Raw genomic sequence first — 14,518 nt, forward strand, 5'->3', positions numbered from 1 at the left:
GTTTGTAGTTTACTGATTAGCTAGCTAGCGCTGGCTAGCAAAGCAGACAGGAAGCAGGACTGAAAGGAGTCTTTATGTTCAACAAGAGGTAAATGGCTTTTGGCAGCAAACTTCTCAAATAAGTAAAGTAAACGATAGTGTAGCTGAACAACACCCTATAGACTCGTACTTCGTTGTTACAGAGAGAATATGTGCGCCGGGTTGTACATCATATTAGCCCAGTTAGCAAGCTGAATTCAGTTGTGCTAACGTTCACTATTTGTCTCACCAAGTTGTTGCTAAAGTTAGCTTGTTAAGCCAGCTACGTTATGTCGCTCAGTATTTTGCTTGAATTATGGTCTTCTGTGTTCACACTGTGAAAACTTGTCTGAACCATGCTAATGACTGTTTATTTTGATCATACTGCCCCGATGTAGCAAATAAAATAGTAGAGACAGGGTCTGTCCGATAACGGACGCATTAAGGTAGCTAACTGGCTAGATAGCATCCCAAGTCGCGGGACACAGGGCGGGTATTTAAAAACAGCTCAAAGCCTTTGACAAATCTCAGACATCAATTTAAAATGTTAGCTCAACCCACAGTCAATCTAAGGATATTCCACGATGACCCACAGCCTAAACTTTCAGTGTGTGCTTACATTATTAGCTTGTATTTGAAAAGATTTTAACAAACCTCAGCTGGTTAACATAAAGTTTACTGTATTCTTTTGTGACACTTGGCTGTATGTTTGGATCTGAGTCGGCATATGAAACTCTCGGTTATACAGTTATGATTTTATATAACAGTTCTTAAATAAGCAAGAACACACTATGATTTGTTTGTTTATTTCATCATTTGTTTGGCAAAGCAAACACAAATAGTTCCACACATGGACTGATACAGGGCTGTTGCTAAGCAACACATGAACATTTCATGATGGTGTTTTTATGCCTTACAATACTTTGATGTTTTTATGCCTTGGTGGTAGAGTGGTTAGAACTGATGAGTCAAGGTGAGAAGGTTCTGGGTTCCCATACAATTCAAAGACATGCACATTAGGTTAGCTCGAGCTGACTTTTTTCTGCCTTGCTATACTATGACTTTTTTATGCCTTACCATAAAATGGCTTTTTAGCATATTATGACTTCTATATGCCTTACTATACTATGACTTTTCTATGCCTTACTATACTATAACTTTTTTCTGCCTTTTTTTCTACCTATGATGTTTTTTGCCTGAGTATGCAATGGCATTTTCATGCCTTCTATAGTATCACTTTTTATGCCTTTAATATACTATGGTGCACATTAGGTTAATTGGCAACTCTAGCTGACTTTTTTCTGCCTTGCTATACTATGAGGTTTTTGTGCCTTACTATACTATGACTTTTTATGCCTATGTAGGCCTTACTATACTATGAAGTTTTTTGACATGTTTTAAGCTTTATATAGTATGTCAGTTTTATGCCTTTTTATGCCTTACTATACTATGACATTTTTTGGCATTTTCTATGCCTTACTATATCATTTAGTCTCATGTCTTGCCATAATATGATGTTTTCATGACCCTTTATGCCTTAATATACTATGAAGTTTTTTTGACTTTTTCTACCATACTATACTAAGTTTTTTGACTTTTTCTGCCATACTATATAATTTCTTCTAATGCCTTGCCATACTATACCATGTATTTTTTTTTCACTTTTTAAGCCTTACTATATGTCAGGTTTTTTCACCTTTTAGGCCTAACTATACTATGTCAGTTTTTTTCACTTTTTATGCCTAACTATAGTATGTTTCACAGCCTGGCTCAATGGCCGGACAAACAGAAAGGGGAGACAACACGACTTGGCAGGTAGCTTTCAAATAATTTATTCACACAAGGAAAATGAGATATAAATCAACAAATAACAAAATACAATACACAAAAAGGCCACTGCTGCCATCAGGTCTGCCAGGAGCTGGGAGCGACGACGTAAACAGCCAGAGAGATAGCTAGAGATGTCAGAGAGCCAGGACTGAAAGGGGGAAGACTTAATGCACCACACAAGGCTCAGGTGTAGCACATCAGGCTGATCCCAGCATCCAGCACCTGGAAGGATATCAGCAAAAAAAAAAACAGGGACGCCAAGTGCCCTGGTGGATGGGTCGCCACATATCATTTTTATTCCTTAGCATAGTATGACATTTTCATACATAACTCTAGTATAACGTTTTTTTGATATTTTTATACATTACTATAGTATGTCGTTTTTATGACTTCTTATGCCTTAATATACTATGATTTTATTTTGACGTTTTATGCCATACTATACTATGAAGTTGTTGGCATTTTTATGTCTTACTATATCATTTTGTCTTATGCCTTGCCATACTATGACGTTTACATGACCTTTTACGCCTTAATATACCATGAAGTTTTTTTGACTTTTTATGACGTTTTTTTTGGCATTTTTATGACAAACTATAGTATGAATTTTTTGTGTATTTTTATGTCTTACTATATCATGTCGTTTGATGCCTTGCCATATTATGATGTATTTATGACCTTTCATGCCTTATATACTATCAAGTTTTTTTTTACTCTTTTTGCCATAACATACTGTGATGTTTTTTGGCATTTTTATGCCAATTATATTATTTCATCACATGCCTTGCCATACTATGATGTTTATATGACCTTTTATGCCTTAATATACTATGGTATTTTTTTTACGTTTAATGACATACTATACTAATGACGTTTTTTGGCATTTCTATGCCTAACTATATTATTTCATTACATGCCTTGCCATACTATGACGTTTTCATGACCTTTTATGCCTTAATATACTTTGATATTTTTTTGACATATTTCTGCCATACTATACTGTGATGTTTATTGGCATTTTTATGCCTAATTATATTATTTCATAACATGCCTTGCCATACTATGACATTTATATGACCTTTTATGCCTTAATATACTATGTTGTTTTTTTGACGTTTTATGCCACACTATACTATGACATTTTTTGGCATTTTTATGCCTTACTATATCATTTCATCTCATGCCTTGCCATACTATGACGTTTTCATGACCTTTTATGCCTTAATATACTATGTTGTTTTTTTGACGTTTTATGCCATACTATACTATGACGTTTTTTGGCATTTTTCTACCATACTATACTATGGCGTTTTTTGGCATTTTTATGCCTAATTACATTATTTTGTTTCATGCTTTGCCATACTATGATGTTTATATGAGCTTTTATGCCCTAATATACTATGGTATTTTTTTGACGTTTAATGACATACTATACTATGACATTTTCTGGCATTTTTATGCCATAACATACTATGTCGTTTGATAACTTACCATAATATGACGTTTTCATGACCTTTTATGCCCTAATATACTATGAAGTTTTTTTTTACTTTTTTTGCCATACTATACTAATGACGTTTTTTTTGCATTTTTATGCCTAATTACATTATTTCATTACATGCCTTGCCATACTATGCCGTTTATATGACCTTTTATGCCTTAAAATACTATGGTATTTTTTTGACGTTTTATGCCACACTATACTATGACGTTTTTTGGCATTTTTATGCCATAGTATAGTATGACTTTTTTGGTATTTTTATGTTTTTATGCCTTACTATACTATGTCGTTTGATAACTTACCATAAAATGACGTTTTCATGACCTTTTATGCCCTAATATACTATGAAGTTTTTTTTTACTTTTTTTGCCATGCTATATTAATGACGTTTTTTGGCATTTTTATGCCTAATTATATTATTTCATTACATGCCTTGCCATACTATGACGTTTATATGACCATTTATGCCTTAATATACTATGTTTTTTTTTGACGTTTTATGCCATAGTATATACTATGACATTTTTTGGCATTTTTATGCCTTAATATATCATTTCATCTCATGCCTTGCCATACTATGATGTTTGTATGACCTTTTATGCCTTAATATACTATGTTGTTTTTTTGACGTTTTATGCCATACTATACTATGACGTTTTTTGGCATTTTTCTACCATACTATACTATGGCGTTTTTTGGCATTTTTATGCCTAGTTACATTATTTTGTCTCATGCCTTGCCATACTATGATGTTTATATGACCTTTTATGCCCTAATATACTATGGTATTTTTTTGACGTTTTATGCCATACTATACTATGAAGTTTTTTTTTACTTTTTTTGCCATACTATACTATGACGTTTTCTGGCATTTTTATGCCTAATTACATTATTTCATCACATGCCTTGCCATAATATGACATTTATATTACCTTTTATGCCTTAATATACTATGTTGTTTTTTTGACGTTTTATACCATAGGACTATACTATGACGTTTGTTGGCATTTTTATGACAAAATATACTATGACGTTTTTTTTGGCATTTTCTATGCCTTACTATATCATTTAGTCTCATGTCTTGACATAATATGACGTTTTCATGACCTTTTATGCCTTAATATACTATGTTTTTTTTTTTTTTTACCTTTTATGCCATATGACGTTTTTTAGCATTTTTATGACAAAATATACTATGACATTTTTTGGCATTTTTATGCCTTACTATATCATTTCATCTCATGCCTTGCCATACTATGACGTTTTCATGACCTTTTATGCCTTAATATACTATGATATTTTTTTGACATATTTCTGCCATACTATTCTGTGATGTTTATTGGCATTTTTATGCCTAATTATATTATTTCATAACATGCCTTGCCAAACTATGACGTTTATATGACCTTTTATGCCTTAATATACTATGTTGTTTTTTTGACGTTTTATGCCATACTATACTATGACGTTTTTTGGCATTTTTCTACCGTACTATACTATGACGTTTTTTGGCATTTTTATGCCTAATTATATTATTTCATAACATGCTTTGCCATACTATGATGTTTATATGACCTTTTATGCCTTATTATACTATGTTGTTTTTTTGACGTTTTATGCCACACTATACTATGACGTTTATTGGCATTTTTCTGCCTAATTACATTATTTCGTCTCATGCCTTGCCGTACTATGATGTTTATATCACCTTTTATGCCCTAATATACTATGGTATTTTTTTGACGTTTAATGACATACTAAACTATGACGTTTTTTGACATTTTTCTGCCATAACATACTGTGATTCTTTTTTGGCATTTTTATGCCTATTATATTATTTCATCACATGCCTTGCCATACTATGACGTTTATATGACCTTTTATGCCTTAATATACTATGATTTTTTTTTTTTATGTTTTATGCCATTCTATACTATATCGTTTGGTGCCTCACCATACTATGATATTTTTATGACCTTTTATGACTAAATATACTATGACGTTTTTTTGGCATTTTCATGCCATAGTATAGTATGACTTTTTTGGTATTTTTATGTTTTACGTCATACTATAGCAAAGCATAAAAACGTCATAATATACTAAGGCATAAAAAGTGAAAAAACATTATAGTATAGTAAGGCCTAAAAAGGCATAAAAACTAAATACTATATAAGGATTTTAACACATCAACAAACTTCATAGTATAGTAAGGCATAAAAAGTGAAAAAATGTCATAGTATAGTCAGGCTTAAAAAGGCATAAAAACGTCATACTGTACTAAGGATTAAAAAGGTCAAAAAATGTTGTAGTATAGTAAGGCCTAAAAAGTAAAAAAAAACCCCACATACTATAGTATGGCATAAAAATGTCATAATGTACGTTCTAATGACATTTCATGCATTATTATTCTATGAGTTTTTTCGATGTTTTTATGACTTTTTATGCTTAACTATAGTATGTTTCACAGCCTGGCTCAATGGCTGGACAAACAGAAAGGGGAGACAAGGTCTGCCAGGGGCTGGGAGCGACGACTTAAACATTTTTTTGACATTTTTATGACAAATATGACGTTTTCATGACCCTTTATGCCTTAATATACTATGTTTTTTTTTTTTTTTACCTTTTATGCCATATGACGTTTTTTAGCATTTTTATGACAAACTATACTATGACGTTTTTTGGCATTTTTAAGCCTTACTATATAATTTCGTCTCATGCCTTGCCATACTATGACATTTTCATGACGTTTTATGCCTTAATATACTATCATGTTTTTTTTACGTTACAAGCCATACTATACTATGACCATTTTTGATATTTTTATGCAATAGTATAGTATGATTTTTTTTTGGCATTTTTATGTTTTTATGCCTTACTATACTCTGTCGTTTGATGCCTCACCATATTATGACGTTTTTATGACCTTTTATGCCTTAATATACTAAGATTCTTTTTTACGTTGTATGCCATATTATACTATGACGTTTTTTGGCATTTTTATGCCTTACTATATAATTTCTTCTTATGCCTTACTATACTATGACGTTTTTATGACCTTTTATGCCTTAACATACCATGATGATTTTTTGACTTTTTATGCCATAGTATACTATGCCCCTTTTTTTGGCATCTTTATGCCTTACTGTACTATCTCGTTTGATGCCTCACCATACTATGACGTTTTCATGACCTTTTATGCCTTAATATACTATGAAGTTTTTTTGACAAAAAAAACTACGTAAAAAGGCATAAAAACTAAATACTATATAAGGATTTTAACACATCAACAAACTTCATAGTATAGTAAGGCATAAAAAGTGAAAAAATGTCATAGTATAGTCAGGCTTAAAAAGGCATAAAAACGTCATACTGTACTAAGGATTAAAAAGGTCAAAAAACGTTGTAGTATAGTAAGGCCTAAAAAGTTAAAAAAAAACCCACATACTATAGTATGGCATAAAAATGTCATAATGTACGTTTTAATGACATTTCATGCATTATTATTCTATGAGTTTTTTCGATGTTTTTATGACTTTTTATGCTTTAATATACTATTACATTTTCATGCCTTACTATATTATGATGTTCTTATGTCTTACTATACAGTGAGTTATTTATGAGGCGGCACGGTGCAGTGGTTAGGGCGGTCAACTCACAGTGAGGTTCTGGGTGCGAACCCTGAACAGTCCAAAGACATGCATAGCTTAACTGTCATAATTGGCAACTCTGACTTGTTTATGCCTTACTATATAATGACTTTTTCTGCCTTAGCAAATTATGACTTTTTTATGTTTTACAATACAACGATATTTTTATGCCTTACTATACTATGACTTTTTTATGCCTTAATATACAATGATGTTTTTAATCCTTACAATACTATGACTCTTTATGCGTTACTGTACTATGATGTTTTTTTTGCCTTATTATACTGACTTTTTTATGCCCTATTATACAATGATTTTTTTTTATTCCTTGCTATAATATGACGTTTTTAGGACTTACAATACTATCACGTTTCTATGCCTTATTATACTGACATTTTTATTCCTTATTATACAATGACGTTTCTATGCCTTGCTATAATATTATGTTTTTATGCATTACTATACAATGACTTTTTATGCCTTAGCATATTATCACATTTTTATGCCTTACTATACTATAACTTTTTTATGCTTTACTATACCATGACTTTGTATGCGATATATACTATGACGTTCTTATGCCTTATCTTATATGTCTATAATACAGACAGGCATACTACAATACATATTTTATATTAATGAATTAATATTATTCATATGTAATTATATGATATTGGTCGAATTTCTAACAGGTTTTATACATAATTTTTACTTCATATATACAAATATTTCACTTATGGAAATTCGACACATGTTCATATACACTGCCCAAAAAATAAAGGAAACACTTAATCATCGCAGTATGACGCCAAGTCAGTTAAACAGGGTCATCATTCTGTCCATTTAGGAAGCACAAGTGATTGTGAATCAATTTCATCTGCTTTGGTGCCAATGAACGTGACAACAGGTGCAATGGAGAGCCAAAAGCATGGCAACCCCCATAAAGGGACTGGTTTCGCATGTGGTGGCCACAGACACTTGATCTCTCCTTACCCTATGTTATGCTAGTGTCCTTGTCACTACTGGTAGCATGAGGTGGTACCTGCAGCCCAATCACAGTATGCACAGGTAGTACCGTTCCTCCAGGATGAACATGTGGAACGTTTGCTGTTTCTCCCAGCAAAGTCTCAAGATAATGGGAGACACCAGGAGACTGACCGTTACACGAGCAGAGCTGGACAGGGCTGTAGATGAGCACGTGGGGGCCATACACTCTACTGAGTCACATTATGAGTTGCCATGATGAAATTCATGCAAGTTGGATCAGCCTGTGATTTCAATTTTTCACTTTGATTTGCGGTGTGATTGTGAATCCAGCCCTCAGTTGGTTGATTTTGGTTTCCATTGACCGTTGTTACATTATTTTGTTCTCAACAAATTATACAATTTACATCAGCAAAGATTTTCAACCTGAATAATTTTTCATCAAGATCTGATGTGATGTGATTTAAGTGTTCCATTAATTATTTTGAGCAGTGTATTACTTTTGCGTAAGGGCATTCCTGAATGAAAATTCAGATCTTATATGTTAATAAACTGTTTGGTTGACGAAATTAATAGGCCAATCTCTTTGTTTTGGAGGAGTGGCAGGGTTGTTTCGTCTCTACCAATGTTGAGACCAAACCTACACCCTTGGGTTCAGTGGTTGTAATCACACACTCTGCATATCGACAGCAGAGCCAGCAGCCGGGGAGCGGAGCTAACTAATCACTTGAGATTGATTCAGAGCTTTGCCTTGATTATGAAGAGGTTGAGATCTTAGCTTGGGGACTCTTCTCAAAGCCACCATGGTTACTAACTGACAACAAAACATAGGCGTGATTCTGCCCTTTAAAAGCACCACACCACACACAGAGGACACAGTCTTTGTCACTGTTAAAGTACAGGGTGTTTACTGACATCCTTTAAAACCTTTATTCCTTTTTTTAGATACATATATTACATATCTGACCTTTTTCTGCAGAGGTGAGATGTCCTCCTCCACCCTCGGCCAGTCGCAGCCTCTTGTCTCAAACCTGGAGCCTGGGATGGGGAAGTCTGCAGCCATGCTGGGGTTGTCAGCTGGGCTGGGGGGAGCAGAGATGGAGCTGCAGAAGATGCTTATTGATGAGAGGATGAAATGCGAAAACCACAGGACCAACTACCAGACGCTAAAGGCTGAACATGCCAGGTAAAGCTAAATGGAATTTAACGTTTACGCTTTTTAATTTGTTTTTTATCAGTCCTTGTCTTTTGGTGTCTTTTTTATTTGTATGAACATTAAGGGAATGTAAATCAAATCCTTTAGAGTAGATATGACATACTAACACGGTATCCATGCACGAGCAGGAACATGGGGAAAAATTATCTTTTTATAACCAACAAAAAATCAGCAACACTGATACAGGGGTCATACTTTTACAGGGAAAACTGTTATGTCATTAGAGAGTGAGGAGACTATTTGAATTTTAAAGTTAAGTCTGTTTTTCCACCACATACTGAGCTTCACAGTTCGCCATAATAGTCAGGTATCTGTAAGTGTTATTGTGTGTTCCATCTCAGCTGTGGTATCTTCTTCGCAGCCTGCAGGATGAGTTCACGCGGGCACAGGGTGAACTGAAGCGGCTGCTGGGCGACAGGCAGGCCCAGCAGGAGAAACTGCAGCTGCTGTTGGCTGAGCTGCGAGGAGAGCTGCTGGACAAAACCAGGGAGCTGGAGGAGCTTCGACTGCAGGTAAACTCTTGATGAAGAGGAGAGGACATCTCAAAGGGTTAAACCTATGCCCCTTTTTCCCCCAAAAAATTTTAGATTCACAATTGATTGGTCAAAGGTCAGAAAAATAAAATCACCTCTGTGCAACTGAACTTCACTGACCTTCTGGATAGAAATGTGTGTGTGTTTATGTGTTGACCAGGTGATGACCCCTCAGCGGTTGGAGTTGCTCAGAGCTCAGGTGCAGCAAGAGATGGAGGCTCCAGTGAGAGAGAGGTTCAACAAACTGGAGGAGGTCAGCCTCTGTCTGTTCATTTCTTTATTACAAGTCACTAAAAACAGACACAAGTCAGCTCTCTGGGACTGAGCAGCTGCTGACCACAATCCCTATGAGAGAGAACAGTGGTGTTACTGATAGAACTACAACCTATTTGCTTCTGGACTGTGCCTGGTTTGCATTTGGATGAACTCATATTTAAAGTTAGCTTGACATGAGTTGCTGTCCTGCCTCACAAAGATGCTCTAAATAAAAAGACGTGGGATTTATTGCCAGCGGAGACTTCAGTTATGTCCTTTGGGAATCAGTACAACCATGTACTCTAATATAGTACAACACTGATACGAAGACACCAACCTCAGCACAGTGAGAATTGCTTGAACATGTTTTTTCACCTTTACTGTCGTTCTGTGGAATTTATTGTTAATCATCTACATGATTAATCAGCTGAAATGGCCTCTACTGAAGAGGGAAATCGCTGCTATTATCCTTTAGTACCTGCTTGAAACAAGGCATCAGCAGATGTGACTATCAAGTCCATAGCAACGGTCAGGATATTAGCATTGATTGCCTTTTGAAAATCATTTGAAAGTCTGTGCTTTCAAGGGAGTAGCAGCTAATTTCCATTTTTGTCTGCCTGATTGCTCCCTCTCTCCTCTCACTGATTTGTGGCTAATGTGTGTACTTGTGGTTCTTCGTAGGAGACTGAGAAGTACAGGTCTGAGTACAACAAGCTGCGGTATGAATTCACTTTCCTCAAATCCCAGTTTGACCACCAGAGGGAAGAGCATGCTCGTATCCTGGAGGAGAGGAGGATTCGCTATGAGGCAGAGGTGTGTTTGTGTATTTGAATCATGACTTCAAGTTCTTGTGATACACTAGTGTTAATTTAGAAGTTGAGATCTAAAACATTCAGTATCCTGTTGTCAGCTCTCTCGTCTGGAGAAGGACAGGGAGGACCTGGTGGCTCAGTACCAGGGTTCGGACTCAATGCGTGATGGGAAACGAGTGGAGGCTCTGCTGAGGGAGAAAGCCCAGCTCCACCTGCGGCTAAAGGGGCTGGAGGCGGAGGTGGCCGAGCTCCGAGCCCAGAAAGAGAACTCGGGTCAGCAGGCTGAGAACGTCCAACGTATCCAGATCAGACAGCTGTCAGAGTCTCAGGCTGCAGTGAAGTCACTAGAGGTGAGACAACAGACATGTTTGCATGTTATCAGTTTTTGTCTGATGTTTGTTTTTTTGCTGCATCAGTTTTTAAATTAAAATTTTAAATTTGTCTGTTTGACAGGCGGAGCGTCAGTCGTTGCGCCTGCAGCTAGAGCGGATGGAGAGCGAGCTTCACCAGAGCCACGAGCAGAACAGCCAGCTCACCGGGCGACTGCACAAAGCTGAGAGAGAGGTCAACTCTCTCACCTGTCAGGTATGCTGATCTTTGACCTCTGACCCCTGAGATGGTTTATAAACAGTAACATCATGACATGAGCCATTATTGAGCACTGTCTGGGTTTCAATGGCAGATTAAGTTTGAGGGATATGATTAGTGATAAGTTTATCAGAAACATAAAACATGAACTTGTTTCTCTCTAAGTTTCATTCGTCGGCTTTTACTGTTTTTGTCACAACATGAATTCACGTGTGTTTTGTTGTCCTGAGAGGATTGAGGCTAAAACCCAGTCGGACCTGTTGTGCTAATGTTATTGTGCCAATGAAGCAGCCTGTTGAGTCATAGCTAAGAAGCTAAAAGAGGACTACAACAAATACACTTGTAGTGGAAAACACCTCACCAGTATAGTTACTAGTTTATACCGTGGATGATGTTAGACTGAGATGATGACAGACACAGTCTCTATGGCCTCATGCAGACTGATTTTCTTTCTCTCCCTTCTCTGGTTCTCAGATTGAAAGTCTGAAGCATTCACACAAACTGGAGGTGGCCAGCGTCAAACTGGAGTGTGCCCGCTCTAGAGGGGAGGTGGAGAGGGAGAGAGACACACTGCAGGGGCAGAGAGATGGTATGAAACACACACAATGCTCATCTTTCTCTGCAGTGAGATGCCTGACTTCCTCACTTTCTGGTCTGCTCATAATCTCCTAATCTGGTTTGGAGTACTCTGTCCTTTGTCATCCACCTCTTCCTCACACGTTCATCTGGTGGGGGTTAAATTTGACCGTTAAAACAGCTCATAGCTACAAAAAAGTGTATCAGCAAGAATCCCAGAATCCCAAAGACATTTAACCCAGAGTTGTTTCTTTTCTGAACCAATTCATCCGCCTTAATTACTGTTTCTGAACACGTATAAACTCGCCTTAGCGCTTCACCGCTTTCCCTCTCTCCAGTTCTGCTCCAGAGACAAAAACACATACCCGTCCCCAGGAGTTTTCTGGATGGGTGTGAGTGTGTTGTCTGTGAGAGGGAGAGAGCAAAAGGAGCAAAATGCCAAAGTGAATTTCATGTTGGCGGTTTGAAGCAATCATGTGACAATTTATACTTGATGATCGCGATATAGTCATTTACTACATTCCACATGGAACAAGCAGCAGTACATCGAGTATATTTGATATATTGCCTGCCCAACTTGTTGAATTTTTCATTTATGGTCATATTTACATAACTGAGCTGAACCTTCTTAGAGTTTAAAGTGTCCTGTATTCCTCTTTGGAATACACTTTGTGAATCTCCGTCGCCCTCTCACAGTCACCTGTGTGTCTCAGGTCTGCAGGCAGATGTGGAGGTGCTACAAGCTGCAGTGGAGCGACACAGAGAGGTTGTGGTGGAGAAGGAGAGGGAGATGGTTAGGAAAGTGCAGTCTGCCCGGGAGGAGGAGTTCCGCAAAACTGCAGTTTTACACGAGGAAAAGTGAGAATCACATTTCAGATACTGATATCAGAGGTCAAATTCCTTATTGGTACAAAATCTCTACATTTCATTTTTCTGTTTCATGTTGTTAGGTTGGAGTTGGAGAACCGTCTCGCAGCACTGGAACAGCAGAGGGCACTGCAGGACGCTGCAGAACACACCCAGAAGGAGGAGTGGGAGGAACGGGTCCGTAGTGCACAGCAAGGCGAGGAGTCAACCCGCAGGGAAGTGCAGAACCTGAGGTCAGTGGGGTAGAAAATCTACGCAGCTGCATGAGTCAGAGGGGAAATGTGCTGAGGCTGAGCTACGTGGTGACATTATGTGAACTCTGAGGTTCAGATACTGTTGAATGAAACTAATAAGAGCACAAGGAGGGGCCATGTATATTTGTTGAAATACATTTAGATGAAGTCAAACTGCAGGGGTGAGATGATGCACTGCGTATACCAGCCAATTAAGAGCTCAATTATGCTTTATAGCCTCTTTACTCCAGTTCCTGTACGAACAGAAACTGGAGCAAACAGGTCATTACCAAAATAATGGTGTCAGGGTTCAGCTCGTCTGATGTTTGATGAGATTTTTTTTTGTTTTTCATTTTATGCCAATACAGTACAGCAAGTGTATGATCTCCATTTGTGCAAGAAAAAAGGGGAAAATAACAAAATGAACAAGAATAAAATTAGCTTTTCTGCATGGTGACATTATATTAAATGTTTATTTCATGTTTTACACAGAACAAAACTTCAGCAGCAAAGTTCACAGCTTGAGGAGCTGGAGAGACAGAGAGCAGAGCTATCTGAGCTGCGGCAGGTAAGTCGGCACAATAAAAACAAAAAAACAAACCTAGTATAGTTCTTATGCTTTAAATAACTGTGGTTTTATTTGACCCAACAGCAGAACCAAGATCTAGGTGTCCAGCTGGGGACACTGTCGCACTCTGAAAGTGACTTGATGGAGACCAACCAGCGCCTCAGAGAAACCCTGGACAGAGTCAGGGAGGAGCTGAGGATGGCCCGAGGCCAGGCTGAGAAGAGCCAGCATGAGGCAGAGAGGTTCTGCTGGTCTGCTCTGTCTTCACATCAAAAAGCTTAACTCAACATGAGGCTTAATGCTCTCTGTCTTTTCTCCATCATTCGTCCTTCTCCAGGATGTTGGAAGACCGTCAGGTTGAGTGGTTGGAGGAGAAACACAAGCTGCAGGACCGAGAGGCTGAGCTGCAGCAGAAATACTCTCAGGTCAAAGAGAAACTGCAGAGGGCAGCGGTGGCTCAGAAGAAGGTACAGCTGCTTCCTACAATGTCTCTCATCTCAGCAGATCGGAAATAATACAACATTTTAGCTTTCAGAAAGGATTTATATCCATTTACAATGTATTCAAAAATAATATTTAGTATTACCTGTTCTCGTACAGTGAGAGCAAAGGGCAGGTGGTCTCACATCTGTTGTCCTGTCACATGTCTACACACAGTTTTTAGCATCGTAACACTGACATGGTTTTAAAAGAGACTTGAATTTTTTTCTTTGTGGAAGCTGCAGGTAATGTGTGTGTGTATGTGTGTGCTGTGTAGAGGAAAACACTGACAGAGAACAAAGAGAAGAGGCAACAGGATAAGATCCAGCTGCTGGAGGCAAAGTTAGAAGAGCTGGAGCTGGAAGCTGCTGCAGCCAAGAAGTAAACATCAATTCTCATTTTCTGAATGA

At 37.3% G+C, this 14,518-nt stretch overlaps 1 protein-coding gene across 2 annotated transcripts in view; it reads left to right on the forward strand.

Annotated features, from left to right (window-relative positions):
- The window catches only part of cep83 (centrosomal protein 83), a 16,187-nt gene continuing 1,669 nt past the window's right edge, over positions 1–14,518 (forward strand). Inside the window, exons 1-14 of one of the 2 annotated variants that reach the window (XM_023423006.2) lie at positions 1–88; positions 8,960–9,166; positions 9,558–9,708; positions 9,890–9,982; positions 10,666–10,797; positions 10,895–11,146; positions 11,250–11,381; positions 11,859–11,973; positions 12,674–12,818; positions 12,911–13,060; positions 13,553–13,628; positions 13,713–13,870; positions 13,966–14,095; positions 14,386–14,489. In XM_023423006.2, the coding sequence (XP_023278774.1) occupies positions 75–88; positions 8,960–9,166; positions 9,558–9,708; positions 9,890–9,982; positions 10,666–10,797; positions 10,895–11,146; positions 11,250–11,381; positions 11,859–11,973; positions 12,674–12,818; positions 12,911–13,060; positions 13,553–13,628; positions 13,713–13,870; positions 13,966–14,095; positions 14,386–14,489 (1,859 nt within the window). In that variant the 5' untranslated portion in view covers positions 1–74. The remainder of the gene's footprint in view (positions 89–8,959; positions 9,167–9,557; positions 9,709–9,889; positions 9,983–10,665; positions 10,798–10,894; positions 11,147–11,249; positions 11,382–11,858; positions 11,974–12,673; positions 12,819–12,910; positions 13,061–13,552; positions 13,629–13,712; positions 13,871–13,965; positions 14,096–14,385; positions 14,490–14,518) is intronic. The other variant, XM_087178436.1, reaches the window with a different exon arrangement.

This window comes from Seriola lalandi, unplaced genomic scaffold (genome assembly GCF_002814215.2).
Source record: "Seriola lalandi dorsalis isolate HSWRI2012SDOR001 ecotype SW California unplaced genomic scaffold, Sedor1 jcf7180002054688, whole genome shotgun sequence".
In the NCBI taxonomy this organism is placed as follows: Eukaryota; Metazoa; Chordata; class Actinopteri; order Carangiformes; family Carangidae; genus Seriola; species Seriola lalandi.